The sequence below is a fragment of the Dasypus novemcinctus genome, chromosome 27 (genome assembly GCF_030445035.2).
Source record: "Dasypus novemcinctus isolate mDasNov1 chromosome 27, mDasNov1.1.hap2, whole genome shotgun sequence".
Classification (NCBI taxonomy): Eukaryota; Metazoa; Chordata; class Mammalia; order Cingulata; family Dasypodidae; genus Dasypus; species Dasypus novemcinctus.
In genome coordinates, this window is record NC_080699.1 from 19853702 (window position 1) to 19878219 (window position 24518).

Genomic DNA, 24518 nt, shown 5'->3' on the forward strand with positions numbered 1-24518 from the left:
GGCCTGGGGTTTGAACCGCGGACCTCCCATGTGGTAGACGGACGCCCTAACCACTGGGCTAAGTCCACCGCCTCATCTATCATATTATTCAAGCTTTGTTTCTTTATTGATCCTCTATCCAGTGAGGAAAGCTGTATTGAAGTCTCCAACAATTATTGTAGAGGTATCTACTTCTCCCTTCAGTTTTCTCGGTATTTGCCTCATGTATTTTGGGGCACCCTGGTTAGGTGCATATAACATTTATGAGTGTTATTTCTTCCAGGTGAATTGCCCCTTTTGTTGATATATAAAGTAATCTAAGCCATCCAGGCCATAACTCTGTAGTTGACCAGATAGACTGAAAAGGCACTGGCCCCCCTCCTTCCCTGCTTGGGACAGGGATGGAGCCGCAGGTATGCCCAACAATCTGGTCCGTGCAGGCCAAAATGACTGCAGTTGCCTGGAGAGGCTGACAAAATACTGTTCCTCCTGCCCTGCCAGCGATGGGGACAGAGCCATTGGTGTGCCCAACAATCTAGTCCTTGCAGTCTGGAAGTGCCTGCAGTTGCCAGACAGGCTGAAGGAACATACCCCTCCTGCTCCTGTCAGGGTTGAGGATGGAGCCACAGATGTGTCCGACAGTCTAGTCCATGTAGGCCCAAAGCAGCTGCAGTTGCCCAGAGAGGCTGAGAGAGCACTGTGGGTATGAAGCCACAGGAGTGCCCAACAATCTAGTCTGTGCAACACAAGCAACTACAGTTGCCCAGAGAGGCTGGTGCAGGTCACCCCAGCTTGCTCCCTGCCGAGGCAGGGCTGAAGCCCAGGCTAGGACAGCAATCTGCCTGGGTGGAAAGAAGCTGGTCCCTATCATCATAGTGATTTTCAATCAGTTCCGCTTCCCCTCATGCCAGGACCAGGGTTAAATAGAGGGTCAAAAAGAGCCTCTTTCTGACTTGGACAGGTTCAAACTTAAGCTGTTCTTAGGACTGGAATTTAGCCAGTTGAATTTACTAAGTAGTAGCTGAGGTCAATACTCGACCACTTCTTTCTCCCCTATTTTTGGGAAATGGAGCATCCAATTCAAGGCAGGGAATAGCTCCTGAGGCATCCTGACCCACCAGTGGAGAGATGGGCAACAGCCTCCATAGTGTGGTGTGCTCTACTCATGAATCTTCACCGCAAATAGGAAGTCTTCTCCTTCTATTCTTCAAAGGCTGTTGTAGGATGCTCTTCCCGTCTCCTGGGCCCCCCAAAAAGGTGATTTAGACAGTTCTGGATGATTACTAACTGCACTGTAGGACAAGCTGACTCTTGGAGCTCCCTAATCTGCCACCATCTTGCCCTAAGTTCAAAATGGTTACACTTTTGCTTCAAAGTTCAATTAATTCTTCTAAAAGAAATTTGTAAATGCAGATGTAAAAATGATTTTTTGATACGCAATTCAGTTACTGTTAAAAGTTTTAAGTATGTTTTAAACATTTGGGTATGGAATCTATTTTCTCAACTGTAAATTTTATGGAATCTAAATAAAGATGTAGAATTTCTGAGGAAAATCTGTACCCGAATTGAGATGAGCTTTAAGTGTAAAGTACACACCAAACTTAAAGTACAATTTTTTGTATAAAACTATATAAAATATCTTGTTAATTTTATATTGATTATATATTGAAATAATACTTTAGGTATATTGGGTTAATAGCATTTATTAAAAAATAATTTCATCTATCTCTTTTTACATTTTTTAATGCAGCTACCAGAAAATTTCAAAGTATATGACTTGTATTATGTAAATATACATTCAAGTGTACAATTTCTATTGGACAATGCTGATCTAAATCAGATACCTAAATGCAGGTACCATTGCAGTCAAGTAGTATAAGCAGGTATTGTAGAGTACCTAGCTCTATAAAGGTTTATGAATGGATATATGCAAAAATACCAGAGAAGGAAAAGCTAGGTATAGTACTTAGGTATAATCACACTATATAAACCATTTTGTATCCTTTTTTTTTCTTTCTTAAGATTGTTTCATAAACATCTCACCATATCAGAAAAAATCATGCTTGGGGAGTTATTTCTTAATGGATGCAGTTTCCATTTGGAGTGATGAAAAGTTTCAGTAATGGATGGTGGTAATGATAGCACAACAGAGTGAATATAATTAAATCCACTGAATTGTACAACTAAAGGTGGTTAAAATGGGTAATTTTTATGTTGTGTATATAACAAAAAGTTTTTAAAACTGTTTATTCCTGTTTTACTTAATTTTTTATTAGGAAAGGATGATGAATTTTGTCAAATACTGATAGCTTTCTTACATCAAACCATCTTTGCTCTCCTGAATAAACCCTGATGATATTGCATCCTTTCAAAAATTTCCTGTGAGATTTAATTTACTATTGTTTTAAAATTTTATATTTTTAAGCCATAGGTAAAAGTGTTCCATAATGTTTTATGTATATGCATGCTATCATTATTACGCTTTTGTATTAAGGTCATACTAATTAAAAATTAATTAGGGCCTTTTTTTATCTCTTTCTGTAGCTCAAAAGAGTCCAATTAAGAAAGGCATTATGTGTAATTTAAAGAAGATAGAATTTTGCCAAAAACCTCCTGTGCCTGGTGGTGCTGTTTTCAGTGATGTCTTCAACAACCTTTCAAATTTCTTCTACAACTATTTGTATGCTCAGAGTTTCTGCTTCTTGGTAAATTTTAAAAATATATACCTTCTAGAAAATCATCCATGGCAAAAAGCAAATCATGCTTATGACAATTTCTTCCCTTTCCATATCCACAAGCACATCCCTTCCCTTATCCACGTAATGGGTGTTTTGTATTCTTCTTCCCTTACATTTATATATACACATGTACTCATACAAGGGGCTTCTTTCTTTCACTTTTATAAAAATAGGCTTATGTCATAGATATTATTCTTACCTTTTTATGACTTAAAAATAGAACATGGCCATCTCCTAGATCAAAATATCTAGCTCTTACATCAGTTCTTTTTAATAGCTCCTTAATATTCCACAGTACAGCTGAACTCTAAGTTACAGAATTGTTCCTTAGATGCGGCATATTCACGTTGTTTTCAGTGTGTATGTACATACACTACTCACACATTTAACATATATATATACATATATATGTTAATATTACTTCTTTAAGGAATTAAAAAGCGGGATAACTGTGTCAAAGGGATACATATTTTAGATTTCAACTTCACATTATTTCAAAAAAAAAACAACCTATCTTCCCCAATAAAATGAAATGTGACTTTCATCAAATACTAAGTTCTCATTTATTCTTAGCTCTACTTCCAGACTCTTTCCTCTTCTCTGCCAAAGACAATGATCTCTGAACCAAAGTGGGGAGAATAAATGGTTTAAGAGGAACTAAATGCATAAATTACAAAAGCACCTATGTACATTAAATGAGCTGCATTCTGCTCTAAAGTTATTATATCCTGGGTACTGAGAAAACATAAATAAAATAGGTTCAGTACTGGAAAAAGACTTTGAGCAAAAGGGGAAAGGGTAAAGACAAATGAGTTTATATGGCTAAAGAGACTTCAAAGTGAGTAGGGAGGTCATTCCAGAGGTTACGCTTACGCCATTCTTGGCAGTATCTCACTGACTGCCACAGTAAATATTGTCTCAAATAGCAGGGCTCCTAAAGGCTCTGGAGACATCCAGACATTACAGGCAGGGCTAAGAGCTCAGGCCCCTGCCAGTGGGTCCTACTTTCAAATTTTTGTTCCCCAGTGTGACAGAACTGAACTCAGTTGTGGTTTCCCTATACATGGCTCTTCTGCCCCTTATATTTGAACCTAGAGTTAGTACTAGAGGTGATAGGTTTTGGTAAAGAGACTTAAATCTGGGCTGTCCATGTGCCAGTTGGGCCCTGAATCTCAACAAACTTGCAATATCTACTCTCTAGTTCATTGGACTCACCCAGAACAACTAACAAGATGATGATGGACAACGACCATCAGAAGGAACAGAGAGTCTGCAACTGCAAGCAAGATAGTTCCATCCATCTGTCCCATGGGATCTAAGCTCCCTCTCAATTTGAGACAGAGTGGGCAACACCATCCCAAAAACTTCAGGACTGGGGGATAAACGATGGACTACAGGAGACGATTATTCTACTATAGACTTATTGTTATTCTAGCAATGGAAGAACTTTAATCATTGATGTGGAGGCAGTGGCCACCAGAGATTCTGAGGTAAGGGAGAAGAAAAAATAGTGTAATATGGGGGCATTTTCAGGACACTGGAACTGTCCTGAATGATGTTTCAATGACAGATACAGGCCATTTTATATCTTGTCATAACATGAAATTGTACACGACAGAGTTTAAACTATAATGTAAACTATAATCCATGCTTAGTGACAATGCTCCAATATATGTTCATCGATTTTAACAAATGTACCACACTAATAAAGGATGTTGTTAATGTGGGAAAGTGTGGGAGGGGGCAGGGAGTGGGGCATATGGGAATCCCTTACATATTTTTTTGTGGTTGATGTTCCTGATATTTGTTCTCTTAAAATGATGTTTTTAATGAATGGGAATGTATTCACGAACTTATTTCATGTGTTTTTACATCAGCATTTTATTGTCTTCCATTGATTTTTATGCCTGTCCGGATACCAATTCCACACTGTCCATGTTTCTATGACTTTATGGTAAGTTTTTTTTTTTTAAGATACTTAGATTACACAAATGTCACATAAAAAATCTAGGGGTTTCCATATGCCCCACTGCCTCCCCTACATTTTTAATGTAACATTTATGTACTCTAAGTGTCTTTAAAAAACAATTTTTAAGTATATTTTTTAAAAAATAGGTTGAATACTGAATAATGAGAATAATGTCAAACTGTGAAGAGGTTTCCACTGGATCACTCCAGAGCACCTTCTGACTATGGCCCTATCCCAAGCAACAGATACAGCATCACTGACTTAGATTAAAGTACAAGACATGGTTATCAATTTTGCATGCAACATAAAATTTCTAGGATAGGATATAAATTTTATCTAATAAAATTTAAGAGATTAATGTCAGTTCCAAAAAATCAAGCACACATTTAATATGGGAAAGCATGACACAGGATTTTCATGTACACTAAACTCAATGAATTAATTATGAATAACTGCCTTAGATTATACTATCAGAAATATGGAAGTAAGAATGAGGACATGCATGCTCCCATACAATTCTGAAATGGTTCAGACTATAACTAACTACTTTGTTCTATTGTGAACATATTTTAAAAGGACTATAGAAGGAATGGAAAATATTTACAAGAGAACAATAACGATAAAGGGAACTCAAAACAATGTAATACAAAGAAATCTAAGGATGTGTATATATGTATTGGTGATAAGATTTAGAGGAAATAATAACAACTATCATAAAGAAATCTGAAGTCCATCATGTTCAATAAGAATTACACTTGTTCTGTATGGCGCCACAAAGTAAAACTAATATCAATAAGTAGTCATTAAAAGGGCAGTATACTTTGAGCAAACATTCTAAACAACTGCTATTTTGGTAATAGTTTTTAATATAGTTAATAAAGACAATTTTTAAGAAGTAACCAAACAAAAAAAAGCTTCTTAGTACTCAGAGTTGTCTGAAGGTAGGATGGAAAGTCTCAAAAGGAAATGAATTCTCTATCAAAGGCACTCAAGTTGGCTATATGTCTAACTGATGGGAACATCCTACAGGAGATTTAAGCATTAGAGAGCGATTGAATTGAATTACCTCTCTGGTTCCTTCCAGGCCTTGTATACTTTGTTTATATTTTTATTGTAAACAAATACTCTTTTATTTTTATTAAATATAAATAAAGTTATATTTTTCCCCTAAGTGGAAGATCTAGGGACAAGAAAAACCACCTTGGATTTCTACAATTTATGCAAGTCTGAACTTTTTTCACTGCTCCAATCAAAACTATAGAAAGAATTCCTTATATTTATATGTAAGTTATTAAATATTCAATAAGACAAATGAGAAAAGCAAAAAGAAGGTAAGTCAGCTGAACTAAAAAACAACAGTACTAAGATAAAACACTGTTTATGTAAACAATTAAAAAAATAAAAATATATTTAAAAAAAAGAAACCACCTCAAAATAAACAAACACCATTAGAAATCTTACTTTTAATAGTTTGACAATCAGAAAAAAGATTAAGGCAACACAAATTTATTATGTGAATATATAAAGTCTTACTAATAAGTTGACTTGGAATATAATTTGTTTCCTATGTTAAAGCTACTTTATCTCAGGTTAATGGGTATTTTCCTACTGAAAAATTAAAAGAGCACTTAGCTCACTCCTGCTTCATTTCTGTTTCTCTTATAATTAAAGGACGAGTCCCAAAATGTGTTACTAGAAGTCCAGTGAGAGAAGTGCATCCTAGAATTCAACTAAAATAATATTACAAATACACAATCTGGGGTACCACTGATGACCTTACTTGTCAATATAGAGCAGAGGAGGAATGAAAATAGAGCAAGAAATAAGAACGTAACTACTTTGCCCCATGACAGAATTTATTCCCCTTTAATCCTCCACTCAGATTGTGTACTTTAAAACAATATTTACTTTTAAAAGCAGTATTCACTTTTCCAAAATATTTAAACACTGTACTTAGAGATACATACCTAAAAGCTGTTTCTGGAGCACTTCCAGTACCAATCTGATCTTTGCAAAAACTTCACATGGTGATGGATGTTCCAAGTCAGTCATCACAGATTCAAAACGAAAGAGGACTGTGTTTGGCTGGCTTTCTATCACAGCATGAAGGGATGGGCAAGATGCCAAAGGTCTCAGAATATATTTCAGTAGCATCTGACCTGAAAAATCATATGAACACTCATGGAAAATCACAAGAAACTTCAAAAAGTAAGCATGTTAAAAAAAAATTTGGATATTAATGGCAATTATATGACATTATATACCAACACATTATGTACTGCAGGTTTTCCCACTGAAGTTTCCTAGACTATCTACAGAATCTTATTTAAATTGTAAATAATAATATAAATAGCAGCATCTAGTTTAAAAAGGGGAGAGGGACCAAAGCCTTTAATAAAAAGGGTAATATTTATGACAATTCCATTTGATAAGTGATGAAGCCAAACGCTATAATCCACTGTCAATACCCTCCAAAGAATATTTTGTAATCTCTTTTGTCAACCCTTATTTTAACATTGGGCCTTCTGAAATTTCATGTAAATGAAGTCATATGCCTTACCAAATGATTTAAGTTTGGTGTGTAGCTCCCCAAGAATAGAAAATGCTAAGAGAACAGAACTAATAGGTGGTACAGGATTCTTCTCTTCTTTCTGAGACAGTTCAGTGCATAAATGAAGTTCTGTTTGTAGGCAAGATTCCAAGCTACTGGTATCTTAAGAAAAAGGGAAAAAAAATCAACTGTCTCAGCAATACAAGATGTTCCCATTTCTATTCCTCAGTCCATTCTCAACTAAGATTCCTGAATATGTGATTTCATTTCAGTACAATTCTAATGCAACCAAATATTCATTATGACTTACATGTCCTTGGTATCACTTTAAAATAGGGAATGATTTCTCTTGGTATACTCAAATAATCAAACTAAATGCAAAGGCTAGATGATGTGCCCAGAATAAATGCATGTTAAATGTTACTAAATAACTGAATGAAATCAAGGAATGAAAAGTGAGGCTTAGTTTCACTTAAGACTTCCTCTTCTATGTTCTCTAATTCTGTGTGATAAGAACAGACTGCCAAACAAATGTAACAGATAGAATGTAGTATAATAAAAATTTCAACCCAACCACCATCTTCCCCCCAACACACACATCTTCTCTCTTAATCTTACAGTCTTTTTAGGAATAGAAAATAAAATTTTCTAGATTACGTTCTTCAAAGTACCTGATACAGATATATACACATACATATATAAGCTATCTAGAGGCCAGACTCACTATATTCTTTTCTCAGGAGAGAGAATGACTGGACAGTTTCTTTAAGCTCTCTAGCCAAGATAAATTGTTGGGATTGGGGCTCTTGGGAACAAGTATACCCTACAATGCAGTGGAAAATCAGTATGGCTTTAAACTGCTACCACACCTACTCCACCACAACCTCTCCACACAAACTAAGTTAAGACATAAGGAAGTATTGTGAGGGCACTTTGGGGACCCAGATGAGTTGGACCTAACAAAACATTGGTTTAGTGTCAGAATACAATATAAACTTGGGATATTAATAAATGAACCTTGTAATTTACCAACACAAAATATTTAGAATATATTTAGAGGTCAAGTTGGTTCAGGCAGATTAAGCAAAGCAGTCCACCTGAGGTCAGCAGCACCTTTTGATGATGGGAACTTCCACACAATCAGTTTCTGCCACTCTTCTCCAAGGTGATAAAGTATGTTCTGTTTCTGTATTGTGAGCTCCATGCTGAGAGATTTCAACATTTTTAAATCAAAGCATTTTCTGGATTTTAATAACTTTAAGCATTTCTGAGCCTGGTAATAAAATAGAATCACTGTTAAACATTCCATTTGGACTCAGGCAAGTAAGTACAATATATTTGTATAATGATAAAGAATACACAGACACATAATTTACCAAAAGCAAGAATAGTACTAATTGCTCGTGCTTTAGAGAAAGCGTTTAGTACCTCTTCCAGACGCTGAGCAGCAGTGACATACTTCTTCTCTGCTAATGTACAATTATAGTCTTCAATAGCCGTTGAAAACTAAAAAGATAAGTATAAGTTATTAGGTATTTTACTTTATACATCCTTACATCCTGTTATTTCAAGCCTGTCCAGTTGTTCTTAAATTATGAAAAAAAAGCATACAGTAAGGGAGTACACACTAAATAATTAAACCAGATGGAAAAAAAAAACAATAACTTCCTTATCACCAAAACCCTAAAGTCTGAGCTGAGTTTACTGACCTCCTGTAGCTGTTTAAGCAAACTTAGGACTACTGAGTCTCTTTCCAGCTGTTTCTTCAATTCTGTAAATTCTGCAGTTGATACATGAAGATCCCGGCGGACCTAATTCACACATCAAAGACAAGTACTTTTAAGCTATACCAAAACAAAGAAATAAAACATTTAAAGCTAGTAATTAAGCTTTAATTAGGTCAATATGATTCACATTGACATTTAAGTGCTGGTTAAAACTAGAAAAAAAATCACAGAATATAGTAGAAGAGACCTTAGAGGTAGACCTAAACCAAACACTTTATCCTATACAATAATAACCACTCCCATCAACACACGTCCTTGTGTCACCATCTACTCTAACTTAAGCAGCGATCTTTCATCAAGAGCTCATCCACCTGGATTACTAGATTTTCCCCATTGCCAAGTGATAACTCAGCTCTTACTATTTTTTTAGATTTTATTTTACTTCATTTACTTATCGCCCCTCCGCCTTGTTTTTGTGTTTGCTGTCTGTTCTCAGCTGGTCCTCCGTGGCGGTGCAGGCCATCGGCAAGCTTGCCTTCACCAGGAGGCTCTGGGAATCAAACCTAGGGCCACCCATATGGTAGATGGGAACTCAGTCAAATGAGCCACCTCCATCTCCCAGCTCTAACTACTAAAAAGTTATTTTTTATGTTGAGTCAGAATCTACCTTCTACTCCATCCCATCTTTTCAGGGACTTTGTACCATCATTTATTTCCTCTCTCCTGTATCTTTAACTTCTTCCTAATTATTTCATTCAAAAAATAAATGTAGATTGACCACCTACTAGTACATGGCTTCTCCCATCAACATTGAAATACATTAAAATTTTCCCCATCTTTAAAACAATACTTGTTCCACCTCAGTAACCACCCTATTTCTTGGCAATACTGTACTTATCTCCTACCCTTCACAAAAAAAACCTCTTTTAAAGAATGATTCATACTCAGTCTTTACTTTCTCATCTCTCACTCACTCTACAACTCACAGTGATGTTTTCTTTTTCTTTTTTTTTTAAAGCAATTTTGAAACACATTCACAGACCACACAACCATCTAAAGTGTATATTTGATGGCTTTTGGTAAAATCACAGAGTTATGCATTCATCACTACAATCAATATTAGAGTATTTTCGGTACTCCAAAAAGGAAAATCCCCTATCCTTAGCAGTCACGTTTCAATCCCTCTATCCTTCTCCTGCCATATATAATCGTTACTAGATGTTTTCTAGATCCCATATTCCACCAAAACTGTTCTTGCCAAAAACACCAATGAACTCTTTGTTGCTAAAGTCAAAGATATTATCAGCACTTAACTATTTAACAGTTCACTTTTCCTTCCTTCTGAAATATTCTTTTCCTTAGCTCCCTGACACTATTATCTACTGATTTTCCTTGTAGGTCTCTGGCCATTCTTTTTTTTTCTTTTTCTTTTTTTTTTTTTTTTTTTTTTCTGAGGTACCTGGGCCAGGGATTGAACCCAGGACCTTGTATGTGGGAAGTCAGACCTCAACCACATGAGCCACGTCCATTCCCATCTGGCCATTCCTTTTTACTTTCTTTTGGGAGCTCCATTTTCCATTTGATCACTCTTACATATTGATATTCCTTTCTCCCTGGTCCTCTTCTTATTCTGCAACAGTGGTTCTCAATCAGGGGCAATTTTTTCCCACCTCACTCTAGGGTCATTTGGCAATGTATGGAGACACTTTTGGCTGTCACTTTTGGTTGTCCACTAAAATCCATGCTCCCTTTCATCCACAATAATGACACATGGCTACCCATCTAGACTACATTTTCCAGTCTCTTTTACAGTTGGGTGTGACCATGTGTCTAAGATCTCACCAAGGAAATGTGAGAAGTGATGTACACCATTTCCAAGTATGGATCTTAAGAAAATAGATATACCTCCTCCATGCTCTTTCTTTGCCCTTAACCTCCAGCTATTAACCAGACATGGGGAAAAGCCAGCTTCAGAAGAGTGCTTCTCAGACTTTAATGTACATACATATCATTTGGTGAAGCCTGATAAATGCAGATTCTCAATCAGTAGGTCTCAGATGGAGCCTGAGATCCTGCATTTCTAAGAAGCTTCCATGTCTTACTCATCTTGCTGCCCTATAGACTGGTGGGAGGCAAGTCTCCAAAGGGTCTCTCAAATTTCTGCACTGTGTTGCAAGACAGTAGCTGTCTTATGTTCTGCACTATCTTTTCAAGGATGTGTATGTAGTAAAAAGCCTTGGAAGACAGAGATGGTATTTCCCTCCAAAGCAAAGAGCAGGTATGCTTACTACCAATTATAAAAGATTCAGGTTCCCTAAGTTCAGGAGCCCTCTTCTCTATTGCAACCCAATGCGCACTGCCCTGTAGAAATTGTATAGGCAAATGCAACAATTTGGATATCCCACAGGTAACTCAAATTTAAACTCCTAATTTTCCCGCCCAATAACCTGCTTCCCTTCTCCAGATTCTCTATTTCAAGGAATGGCACATTACTTCCCCAGTTATCCTTGATTCTTCCATCTTTTACTCCCCACATCAACAAACCCCAAAGATCCTCTTAAATGTCAGTAGGATTCATCCCCATTGCCACTTAATTTAGAGTATGTCTCTAGCCTCTCTTGCCTTGGTTACTTTATCTGCCTCCTAACACTTTAACTGCCTTCTCATTTCCCAAACTCATTTCCCTTGTGTCCTTTCTTCAAACTCCAAACAGAATAAGATTCCTAAACTTCATATGTGAACATTCCTCCCTTGGATAAAATCCCTTGCTTCCAAGGTGCCATCAAGATAAGGTCCATACTACATAACCTGATAAACGAGGTTGTTAACTTTCTAGTCTCACCTCATGTCCCTTCCCAGCATACCCCTTAAATGCCAGCCATTTGTGAATACTTCAAATTCCCCAAAAGTGACATCTTTCTATTACTTCCATGTCTCTGCAATGCTGTCTCCTATGCCTACCTAAAACACTTTTCCTTCTCCTTTTGACTATCTATTAATTCAGTCTTAGTTTGGTATTACTTCCTACAGGAAGCCATCCTTAGCAATATCTCCTCTCTCCAGATGGATTACTTCTATTTAGTGTTTTGTCACACCATTTTACTCACCTACATCATCCATGTGTCATCGTTTGAAATAAAAAATTGTGTCTTATTCAGCAACTACCACAGTTGGCACTCAATAAATAAACCAAACGAATTAATAAATCTCTATAACATCCACCTATTGAATTTAATTTCCCTTCCTGAACCATAAATTTTAATCTCTCTCCCATACGACAGGCTTCAAATCTTGAGGCTGTTTCTTTCCAAGACTAAACACATTGATTTCTTTCATTATCCTTCAACTGTACATCATTTAGGCCTGGACCTTCTATTCTAAATCAGTTATCTCTCAAAATACAACACACAGAGCTACATAAATTTCACCAGCCATAATCTGTCCAGCATAGGTAGAGAAAATTCATTATTGTTCTTGTTCCAGACACTTCATTTCTAATAGCAGTCTAAGATTGCTCTACCAACTCGATCAAACCATCAACTAATTACAAATACACTTCAGGAATATTATTTGAACTGCTGGGGTAGTAGAGTAATAGACTCATTTTCATTAAAACCTCTTCTCAAAATGACTGATTATCAAAATGACTGCTGATATCAGCTTGCTTTGTTTCAACTACCTATTTTTCCTAAGGAAAATCCTAGTGAGATTATATGTAAAAATGGTTTTTTAAAATTACAAACAGGATATTTCTGCTTCCAGACTGGCTTCTTTCTTTCTGTGATGACAGTACTCCACAAAACACGGTAAACATTGCTAAAATCCACCAAACTCTTCCTAAGAAATATAGCAAGCATTAGCCCCCACAAAGTGGCACATTCTAAGAAGGGTAAGGGTAAGTGACTTTATGACAGTAAGAAAAGTAGTTGTGGTGGGCAAACCAAACCAATTTTTCAGAAGAAGGCCAAAATACAAAGAAAACTGTGCTGTAGCATGAATGTGTAAGGTCAGCAACAGATCTAAGAGAATGTTGGCCATTAAGAAAGCAAACACATTTTTAATTAGGAGACAAGCAAAAAGGTCAAATAAGCCAGTTCTAAGCTTCATTTTTTAATTGTATTATGAAGACAATAAAATCCTGAGATTATTATATATTAATTATAAGTACTAGTTATATAGCAGGCATTATTATGACAACTAAAATAAAGCTTATCATAAAAAGGAGGTTGTGTAAACTTTAGTTTTGTAAAATAGTTGTATTTTAAAGTTGGAAGTCAACCTAAAAGCATCTAGTTCAACCTTCCACATTTACCAATAAGGAAACTGAGATCTTGAAAAGCTACACAGGACTGAACTGTCTTAGGATTTAGGAAGCTGGACTGCCTTCCTACAAACCTATCCAATAAAACGAACTATTTTTACCTCACTTTCTATTCTGGATTTCAGCTGGTCAATGTCCTCAGATAGCTTATCCACCTGGGCAATCAGGTCCTGTGCACTCTGCATGCTAGGTAGGAATTCACTGTATTTCTTGCTGATCATACTGCACACCTCACCCTATAAGAAAGAATTATAGTGAGATGAGTAGGGAGCCTTGTTAGAAATATACAGCTCATCTTCCATAGGCACCTTCCACCTTCCACACTGGGGCCTTCTTGCCAGTTTCCCACACTCATTCTATTTCACACACATTTCTCCCATCTGTAAGGTTCATCATTTCCCTTAAATCAACTTAATTTAGTAAACAGATTATTGAATACTTAATGTGTATTTGTTGCTTTGGTAAGATACAAAAATAAATTATGTCTGCCCAAAAATAAATTCCTTTTAGGTAGGAATTCTAATAAACACTTGTAATCAGAATACAGGGCTGGAATGGAACACAGCAACAGAGTTAGAAAGTTCTCCAGGAGCACAACTGAGAAAAAGATCACCTCTGCCTAAGGAAAAATGGGGAGATCTTTCATGCAGGAATCATCTGAGGTGGAACTTGAAAATGGGGCAAAAATACTGTAGGTACAAATGGAGAAAGGGCAGTTCAGGCAAAGGGGAGCAACATAAGCAAAATCTGGGCATTAAGGGTTTAAAAAAAAAAAAAAAGCGGGGCCTATTACAGGAAGTAAGTATCAATTAGCTGGAGACTAATGTTGAAAGGAAAGGTAGGTTAGGTCCAGAACATGTGTCCATGAGTGCCATGCTAAGTAAGGTACCTAATACTATCCTCTTTCCACCATATTATAAAGTGGTGAAAATTTTTAAAGCCCTGTTAAGATAGAGAGTTGACAGTGACATGAATACTTAAAATTAGGAAACCACTTTTGTAAAATCAAGGGTTATCAGTAAAAGATATATTTTTGTTTTTATGGTATGGTGCCAGGTATGGTGCCAGGTTTACTCCAGACTTCGGGGGTACACATAATTTTAAATGAACGCAACTAAGACATGGCCAAATACTGGCAAGATATCAATTTATCAGTACAAAGTGAAACTATATGTGGCTATGTGCTTTTGGTTTTTTTAATCAGACTCAAGACAGCAGGGTCCATGTAAGTACCACTCACATTTTTTTAAATACTCAGCACAGCTTTAAGGGCCTGGGGATGAAGAAGAGAGTTCAAAAATTTCAGGAGGAGAAGACACAATCCTTCCAGAGTTATTACATTCATCAGCAAAACAGTAGAAACAGACAAAGAGGAGTGGGTGCAGGAGATAAACACTCAGATGTGAGGAGAGGGTCCTGTGCTCATTTCTTTTCTCTAAATTCATGTTATTAGTACATATTAATAAATTACACAATTCATCCAAAGAGTACAACAAATGGTATTTGGTGTAATCACATAGTTGTGCATTCATCACTTCAATCATTAGTAGTGCATTTTCATTATTTCAATACTACTACTATTAATAATAAACAAAAAAACAAACGAGAAACTTCTTCACCCCTCAATCTGTTTCCCCTGCTGTCCATAGCTGCTATTTCTGGCTATTCTTGCACAATTATTTATTTGTTAAGCAGTTTTATTCAGCTATATTCACATACCATAGCCTCTCTCTAAAGTGTATAATCAACAGCTTTCTGTATAACCATAATGTTGTGCATTCATCATCTAAAGTTTTAGAATTATTTCATAACTGCAAAGAGAAAAACTCCGCACCCCTTACCTGTGCTCATTTCTATCCCTCTCCTATGCTCACTCCCTAGACACCTCGGTGCTAGTCATCCCGCCTCCCCTGCTTGGTGGACTCTTCAGTCTCTCTCTTCCTCCTCTATTCCATCCCTCGCCCAGCCAGCGCCCCTTCCTCCCCGCTCTACCAGGCCTCCTCGCCTCCTCAGACTCCATCCCGTGGCTGGGCTCCCACTCCAAGGTCCCGCCTCATTCGCCACACTTCCCAGCCCTCTCCCTCCTCGTTCTCCTCAATCAACCCCCACACCCGAATCCCCACGGCAGGCCCGCCTCTGCTGGGGCCCTCTCTCCAGTCCCCGAACACACGGACGCGGTGTCCCTTTCTAGTCAGCCCGCGGCTGTCCCGCCCTCACCTTGATCTCCTCCACCCGCCGGGTCAGGCGGCTGATCCGGGTGCCCAGATCCTCCTTTTCCAATCTTCCCGAGTGCGCCAAAACTTCGGTCACAAACGAGGCCATCGCTACCACAGGCACTAACGCTGACAGGGCTGCTCTCCGGAGCCAGCGTTGCAGTGGCAGTCCCGCCGGCGGCCTTGACGCACGGCCTGCCGGGAAACAGAGTCTCGCGGGGCCCAGATTCTCCGCACGATTGGGAAGAGTCGCATACAACTCCCAGCAGGCATCGCGCGAGCCGAATGTGCGCCTATACGGTGTCTCTGAGTTGGCAAACTATGCTGAGGCGCATTTTTCGTAGCTTGTAGCTTCCCGCCCATTTTCCCTAGAAAAAATGAAATGTTTTTATCTAAGAATCAGTCCTAACTGAAGTGTTCTGAACTTTAAAGTGTTTCTCTATGAAACGATCTAACCAGGGACCCAACCAGCCCAACTTAATCTTTTTTCGTTAAATATTCACCCACTTTTTGGGCCGCAGTGCCCGTTAGAGCCTATATGAATGGTGCCCTCTTGTGTTGTGCAGGAAGCGGCGTCAACCCATTAAAAATAAAAGGCTGCCTATAATTGCATTCCTTTTGTATTACATAGTTAATATACACCTATGTTTATATATTACATATATAAATGTATTACATCGATGTAGAAATTACCTATAAGCATTACATTTATGTACGTATATATACCTGTATTTAAGTAATAAATATATTTATTTATATTATTTATATTACCTAGGTATAAATAACTTTAGTGCTGTGTGAAGGAGAACAAACTACTTAGCACTTCCCATCAATTTTATTAAATGCTTTTTTAAATATATTTTTTATTTTTAAGATACATACATCACACAAAATGTTATATTAAAAAATAGAGACGGTGGACTTGGCTCAGTGGTTAGGGCGTCCGTCTACCACATGGGAGGTCCGTGGTTCAGACCCAGGGCCTCCTTGACCCGTGTGGAGCTGGCCCATGCGCAGTGCTGATGCACGCAAGGAGTGCAGTGCCACGCAGGCGTGTCCCCCGCGAAGGGGAGCCCCACACGCAAGGAGTGCGCCCCGTAAGGAGAGCCGCCCAGCGCGAAAGAAAGTGCAGCCTGCCCAGGAATGGCGCTGCACACAGGGAGAGCTGACACAAGATGACACAACAAAAAGAAACACAGATTCCCGTGCAGCCGACAGCAACAGAAGTGGACAAAGAAGATGCAGCAAAATAGACACAGAGGGGAAACGGACTTGGCCCAGTGGTTAGGGCGTCCGTCTACCACATGGAAGGTCCGCGGTTCAAGCCCCGGGCCTCCTTGACCCGTGTGGAGCTGGCCCATGCGCAGTGCTGATGCGCGCAAGGAGTGCCCTGCTACACAGGGGTGTCCCCCGCGTAGGGGAGCCCCACACGCAAGGAGTGTACTCATAGGAGAGCCGCCCATCGCGAAGGAGGGAATGGCGCTGCCCACAGTTCCCGTGCCGCTGACGACAACAGAAGCGGACAAAGAAACAAGATGCAAAGAAACGAGATGCAGCAAAAAGACACAGAAAACAGACAACCGGGGGTTGGAGAGGGGAATTAAATAAATAAAAATAAATCTAAAAAAAAAAAAATAGACACAGAGAACAGACGGGGCGGCGGGGGGGGGGGGAATAAATAAATCTTAAAAAAAAAAAAAAAGAAGAGGTTCCCATATACCCCACACCCCCACTCCTCCCACATCAACAACTTTCATTGTGTGGTACATTCATTGCATTTGATGAATATATTTTGGAGTACTGCTACACAGCATGGATTATAGTTTACATTGTAGTTTACACTCTCTCCCAGTCCATTCAGTGGGTTATGGCAGGATATACAATGTCCTGCATCTTTCCCTGCAATATCATTCAGGACAACGCCAAGTCCCAAAAATGTCCCCATATCACACCTCTCTTTTCCTCTCCCTGCCTTCAGCAACTCCTGTGGCCACTGTCTCCACATCATTTATTAAGTGCTTTTAAAAATCGTTTCATTATTTAAATACATTCCATACTAAAAGATGTTCACAATATACTAGGTATACCGGTAATGATAGTCTATACCTAACATTAGTTGAATTTTTCCCATGTATCAGCATATTCTTACACCTTGTATTAGAACACTCTTGTGTTATTTTTGTGTTATTAACCACAATCCTCAACTATCATGAAAATCACTGTTATACAGCCCCTAGATTATCCTGTCTTTCAATTAACATCAACCTCCCTAGACTACCCCTTTCAACCACAATCCCATTTATAAATCAGCAGTGTTTGTTATGTTCCCTATAATGTGCTACAGTCAACTCTATTCACTAAAACATGTTTACAATCAACCATTTTATATATATTCAGTATCATCTCCCTTCTTAATCAATATTGTGTCTCTAGAAACCAATATTCTATAATTCAATTCCATAAGCTTACTAATCATATTTAGAAAAAATATAATACTATATATAGTATGATTTCTTTTCTTAAACAGATGTAGAGATGCATATAAAGGTAAAGGATGTACATACACCAAATTATCTCACTGGGTGGTGGTAATTTTCTTTTCTTTACCAAAACTGTATTTTCTATTTTTCTGCAATAAACATGCATTTGCTTGGGTAATAATTAAAACATTATCTTGGATTGTGGGAAGATGGCAACAGACTAACAGGCAGAATTGAATGCTTTCACAAAAACAATGGAGAAAGAGTCAAAAATGTCCCAGGGACCTGCTTCAGGGGTCAGCAGACCAAGACAATGCTACACAACTCCAGGAGGGTCAGGGACAGAGAGACCAAGAAGCCTAAAGGTGAGTTACCAAGGCCTCATGGCAGCCGGAAAGGGCTCCCCTCCCACACCCTCAAGATATTAAGCTGGGGTAAAACCCCTGGCTCATTGTAGCCAACTGAAGGGAACAGACATCTTCTTTCCTGTCAGCTGTTTCAAGGGAAAAGAGAGGGGGGGGGAGGGGGGAGGGGTGCTTTTCTTCAGTGAATTCCACCAGCAGAGCCTACTGTGAATCTCTGATCTGGAGATTCAACACTGGAACACAGGAAAGCCAAGACTGAAACACTTCCATGGAAAAGTGCATTGACTAGTGCTATCTGATGGCTGGTCTGGAAATTGCATGGACAAAAACTGCACTCTCCCTATCCAACCCCTGGAAGAAAATCTGCACCCTAGTAGTAAGTCTCTGGCCTTATTTTGAAAACTTAAGCTCGGCAATTTCAAAGACTGAGAATAAGTTGAACCAAATATCAAAGAAGGGCTGTGAGGAAAAAAAAAAAATAGGCAAGGGAGAAAAATTAGCCATCAGAGTAAATCCACCAACATATTCAGATACCTAGACATCAGTGACAAATTACAAGCCATACTAGGAAACAGGAAGAGATGGCCCAGCCAAAAGAATAAACCAGATATCCTGAAGAGATACAGGATTTAATATAATTAATCAGTGATAATCACACAACTCTCCTAAATCATTTCTAAGAATTTAAAGAAAATATGACTAAAGACAAAAAAGACATTAAGAAGACACTGGGAGAGCATAAAGAACAATTTGAAAGCCTGCAAGGAAAAGTAACATACCTTACGGGAATGAAAGATACAACGGTTGAGATTAAAAATACATTAGGGGCACATAATTGAAGACAGAATTAGTGATTTCAAAGACAAAACATCTGAACTAGGAAAGAAAGGAGAACAGAAAGAGAAGAACAGAAAAAATAATAGAGTCTCAGGGAATTGAGTGACAGTGCAAAACACACAAACATTTGCATTATTGGTATCCCAGAAGGAGAAGAGAATGGAAAAGGGGAAGAAAATATATTTGAGGAAATAAAGACCAAAAAGTTCAGAACCCTTATGAAGGACATAAATATTAATATCCAAGAAAGACAATGCACCACAAACAGAATTAATCTGAATAGACCTACCCCAAGACACCTACTATTCAGACTGACAACTATCAGAGATAGAAAAGAGTCTGAAAGCAGCAAGAGAAAAGCAAACCATCACATATAAGGGAAATTTGATAAGATTAAATGCTGACCTCTCATCAGAAACCATGGAGGAAAGAAGAAAGTGGTATGATGTATTTAAAGTACTGAAAGAGAAAAACTGCCAGCCAAGAATTCTGTATCTGGGAAAGCTGTCCTTCAGAAATGAGGGTGAGTTCAAAGTCTTCACAGACAAACAAAAAATGATAGAATATGTTACCAAAAGACCAGATTTGCAAGAGATACTAAAGGGGGTGCTGCAGCCTGAAAGGGAAAAAACCAGTTTGAGAGATTTGGAGAAGAATTTAGACATAAAGATTATTAGGAAGGGTAAATTAAAGGATAAGAAGAGAGAAAATGAAAGAATATGGCAGGCAACAGAGAGCTGAAGACAAAATAGATGAAGTAATGTCTTTACAGTAATAACACTGAATATTAATGGATTGATCTCCCCAATCGAAAGACATACTCTGATAGAATGGATAAAAAATATATGAGCTGTCTATATATTATCTACAAGAGACCCATCTCAGATGTAAGGATACAACCAAGTTAAATAATAAAGGTTGGAAAAAGATATTCCATGCAAAAAGTAACCAAAAAAGAACTGTAGTAAACTACATAAATGTAAAATAACAACATTATAGTATATGAACAAAAATTATGCAGTGCAACTGGTGAATTGTTCCTGTGATCAGTATTTTGTAATTTTTTTTCATACAAAATAAATACTTGCTTTTAATTGAGGAGGACTGGAAAAGAGATATATTTTTTGATACTTCATTTTTCTTTAACCCTTTCTTATTCATACTCTTTAATTAAAATAATCTATCGGGATCAATATAATGAGCTAGCATGACTACTATTGAACAAGATTTTGAGTTTTTCTGCCTAATAAAATTATGAGTTGGCAAACTGGTATCTGCTGTAATTCATTCCAAAAAGATGTGAAGAATTCCCAAATAGGAATTTGATTATATAGAAAGAATTATGGCCCAAATGGAAATTAAGTAACAAAACCAATAATTCATTTCATTCTTAGAGATTATTATGTGCAATAGTTAGAGCAGTAATATAAAAATTAGAATTATGTTATAATTAATTTCTATTATATTTGAATTATTTACATTTATAAATGTTTGTTGCTATGCTATTTTTTATAACTGATTATATTAAAGCTAACCTACCCTTGCACTTTCTTTTAAAATTTGTAATTTCTTTCAATCTATTTTTCTATTTCATTTACAATTTTATAAGAGACTTTTTAACATCTAAAAATAAACGCCATTGATTATACAGTTTGGATAGAGCATATGGTATGTGAATATATCTCGATAAACCTGCTTAATTAACAAATAAATAATTGTGCAAGAATAGCCAGAAGTAGCAGCTATGTACTGCAGAAGAAACAGAGAGATTGAGAGGCAAGGAATTTTCTTGTTTATCTGTTAGTCTTTTTTTTTATTATTATTATTGTTGAAATAACGAAAATGCTTTAATAATGATTGAAGTGATGAACACATAACTATGTGATTATACCAAATACCATTGATTGTACTTTAGATAAATTGTATGCTTTATTAATATGTATCAATAAAATTGATTTGTTAAAAAAAAAAAGAACATTATCTTTCTTTCTTTAAAAAAAGGTATCATGTAAAGTTTGATCCCAAGTCCTAGTGGGCCCTAAGTTTCCAGCCAATTTTAGGTATCTGTGGGAAATCTGCTTGTTCTAGTGAAGTCAGCGCAGTTTTCTGTGGCATGAGTAAAGAAAGTGAAACTGAGATTAAGTAAGCCTTAACCTTCTGGGAAACATCTCTCCCTAGAAACCAGATCAGCTTCTCTTTGGTAGACCTGTCAGCCTCGCTTTGACTCTTTTATTTTTTTAAGATTTATTTTTTATTTATTTCTCTCCCCTCCCTGCCCCTAGTTGTCTACTCTCTGTGTCCATTTGTGACTGCTTCTATCCTTATCAGCAGCACCGGGAATCTCTATTTCTTTTTGTTGCATCATCTTGTGTTAGCTCTCCGTGTGTGCAGTGCCATTCCTGGGCAGGCTGCACTTTCTTTTGCGCTGGGTGGCTCTCCTTACAGGGCGCACTCCTTGCGCGTGGGGCTCCCCTACGCGGGGACACCCCTTCGTGGCAGGGCACTCCTTGCGCGCATCAGCACTGCTCGTGGGCCAGCTCCACACGGGTCAAGGAGGCCTAGGGCTTGAACCGTGGACCTCCCATGTGGTAGGCAGACGCCCTATCCATTGGGCCAAGTCCGCTTCCCGATTTGACTTCTAAATGCCACTAATAACCAATACCCTGTGAGAAAGACAGGCCTGCAGGTTAAATTCCTGACTATTGTACTACATATTTACTGAGCACCTACTACATGGCAGATACTGTGCTAAGGCTGGGGAGCCAAAATATGTGAATAAATAATCACAGGAAAATATGATAATTACTACTTTGGAGGTAGATGAGAGATGGATCCAGATTCAGGTGGGCCTAAAGCTTGAAAGGTTCAGGAGTTTGGGGGACTTTTTACGAGAATTAATATAAAATAACAAACACAAAATTAGGAATAGGCTTGGAAGAGACTCATGCATTGAAGGGCCCTGAAGTTTAATGTACCTCCGAGGAAGCTGCAAAGGAAAGAGAAAGCACTGGAAGAGGACCACTAAGTCTGACTGAGTCAGGAAAGCATCAACAGTAAAGAGGAAACTGAACTGAGAATGAGAGGAGGAGCCACTTTGAGACCGAGGCTTTAGGATCTTCCTCCAGGAAACGGATCCACACATCTCACAAACACAGCTGTGTAGGCCCTCAGGATGTCTCTCCCTGGGCAGAAAAACGACTGGATAAGGTGTAGACAGTTCCTCAAGGACCAGGGAAAAGACAGAGAAGAGACAGCTTTAGGCTGAGGCAGAAGAAGAAAGCGCGCACAGAAGGTGGGATTGCTGCGCATAGACAGTCAAGGCGTACTGGAATGAAATACTTGAATAACTAAAAACAAGTTTAGAAAGGAATGGGTTCTGCTTTCCCTCATTCACTAAATCCACCTCCTTCACAGTTCGTACTTAACGGTTCATATGTCTCCCAATTCACGGATTTTTCACAAATCATCAGGAAAAGGCTCTGAAGAAAAGGCAAAGAAGTAAGGAGCGATGTCTGAAAGAATTCCTCCTGGCCTATCATGGCTCACATCTTTTTCAAGAAGCAAAATATCAAACACGTAATTCTGTATGTGTATAGTACAAGGAGACAGCAATTCCAAGGATGCATAATATTTGCTGTTGAATTGATTAGTACATGTGATTATTGTAAAAGCAGCAAACAAAGTCTACAATTTGAAAGAGCAGCCCATTTGCTTCAAAGCAATCTGAAGCAGGGATGGGAGAGGGGGATAAGTCTAAAACAAGATTAGTATGAGTAGGTAGTTTTTGAAGCTGGATGATGGGACATGAGATTTCTTTATACCATTTGCTCTGCTTTTGTAATGCGTGACATTTTCTGTAATAAAAAGTAAAAGGGAAAAGCAGTCCAGAAGACTCTGCTTGCCTTCCTCCTCCCTGACACTATTTGATAATCCCTGGTATACCAGGCTGCTTAGATGTTGAGACATCATTCAGATAAAATCAAGATATTCTTTCTCTTCTCACATGCTTCCTCCTCGCGGAATGGCTCATGCCTCTGAGGTTTTCACTTCATAGGCTGCCTCCGGCTAGGCAGTGGGTTACGATATAAGTGGGTGAACATATGGGTCGAATAGCAATATAATAAATCCAGGTGTTCTGTGTTTTGCCATAAAGACAATCCTCATGCATATCACCTGGGTGCAGGAGCAGGCTCGGAGGAATCACGGTTGCAGCGTGGGCACAAGAACACAAAATATCAGGTCATGGATTTGTTGCTGACCAGCTAGGGGACTTTGGCAGGTTACCCAACATGTACTTCGTGGTGGTGCTGTGAAAATTAAATAGGGATAAAGCAGCCAAATTCTGGCATTTAGCAGCACTCAGTAAATGCAAATCATTTCCTTTCCTGCCAGAATCCAGTTCTTGGCAACAGCATTCAGCCGGAATGGAAGCTGGTATGATGACCATCTATTTATAACTGCTGTCCCAGCAGCCACAGTGGCCTGCAGAGAGCATGTCCCTCTTGGTACATTCTGGGCCTGGGTCCTTGAATTGTGGAATTTTTTAATTAAAAAAACTAACAGTATTTGTGGTTTTTCCTGCCTACAAAAATACTACATGGTAGTTCAGGAAAAAGGTAAAGTACCTAGATAAGCACAAACAAGGAAATAAAACCTGCCCATAATCCTACTACCAGAAATAACCATGCTTAACATGTAGTACAAGCCATATATATTTTTAGGAAAATGAAATTGTACTCTAAACTCTGCGGCCTGGAATAATGTCTGGGCACTACATCAAAATCATTTCTCATGCCATTAAAATTTCATCTACATCACTATAAAATGACAGCCTAGTATGAACCAAAATTTAGCAATTATTAACAGTACTTCAATGGACAGTTTCATAAACCTTTGTGTATGTTCATAATCCACTAGGGTAAATTCCTGGAGGTAGGGTGCTATGTCGAAAGTATGCAGATTAAAAGCATGAAACATGTAGTGCTCTTGTCCTCCAGAAAGACTATAGCAGAGTATTTTCCCACCAACAATATTCCTAGCAATTTTGGAGCTGGAGAGTGATTTTAAGAGTACTGATTTATTCATCAGACATATTTTGAGAACTTACTGTTTGGTCTTTGCCTCTCATGAGACCCTCCCCCAAAAACCCACACCCATATCCAATCTTGGGCACACTCCCTGAACCCAAACATTGCCAAGTTCCTGGCACCTGCCTCAGCTGCTGCTTGGAAAACTGAAATAGGACCTTCCCCTCCAGCCTGCCCTAAGTACTCCCTGCTCCCCCGCCACCAAGCCACCCTGTCCTCCTTCACTGTCTGCCTCTGTGGTGGGATCAGCG

At 38.2% G+C, this 24518-nt stretch overlaps 1 protein-coding gene across 2 annotated transcripts in view; it reads right to left on the bottom strand.

Annotated features, from left to right (window-relative positions):
* ZW10 (zw10 kinetochore protein) overlaps nucleotides 1–15693 on the bottom strand; it is a 51211-nt gene extending 35518 nt beyond the window's left edge. For both annotated transcript variants that reach the window (XR_011647621.1, XM_004465950.4), the window contains exons 1-7: nucleotides 15503–15693; nucleotides 13387–13521; nucleotides 8947–9048; nucleotides 8666–8743; nucleotides 8351–8510; nucleotides 7247–7399; nucleotides 6654–6845 (exon numbers count right to left, since the gene is read on the bottom strand). Coding sequence is in view for 1 of the 2 variants with exons in the window: in XM_004465950.4 (XP_004466007.2) it covers nucleotides 6654–6845; nucleotides 7247–7399; nucleotides 8351–8510; nucleotides 8666–8743; nucleotides 8947–9048; nucleotides 13387–13521; nucleotides 15503–15607 (925 nt within the window). In the remaining variant the exon portion in view is untranslated. The remainder of the gene's footprint in view (nucleotides 1–6653; nucleotides 6846–7246; nucleotides 7400–8350; nucleotides 8511–8665; nucleotides 8744–8946; nucleotides 9049–13386; nucleotides 13522–15502) is intronic.
* Nucleotides 15694–24518: the final 8825 nt, after the last annotated feature.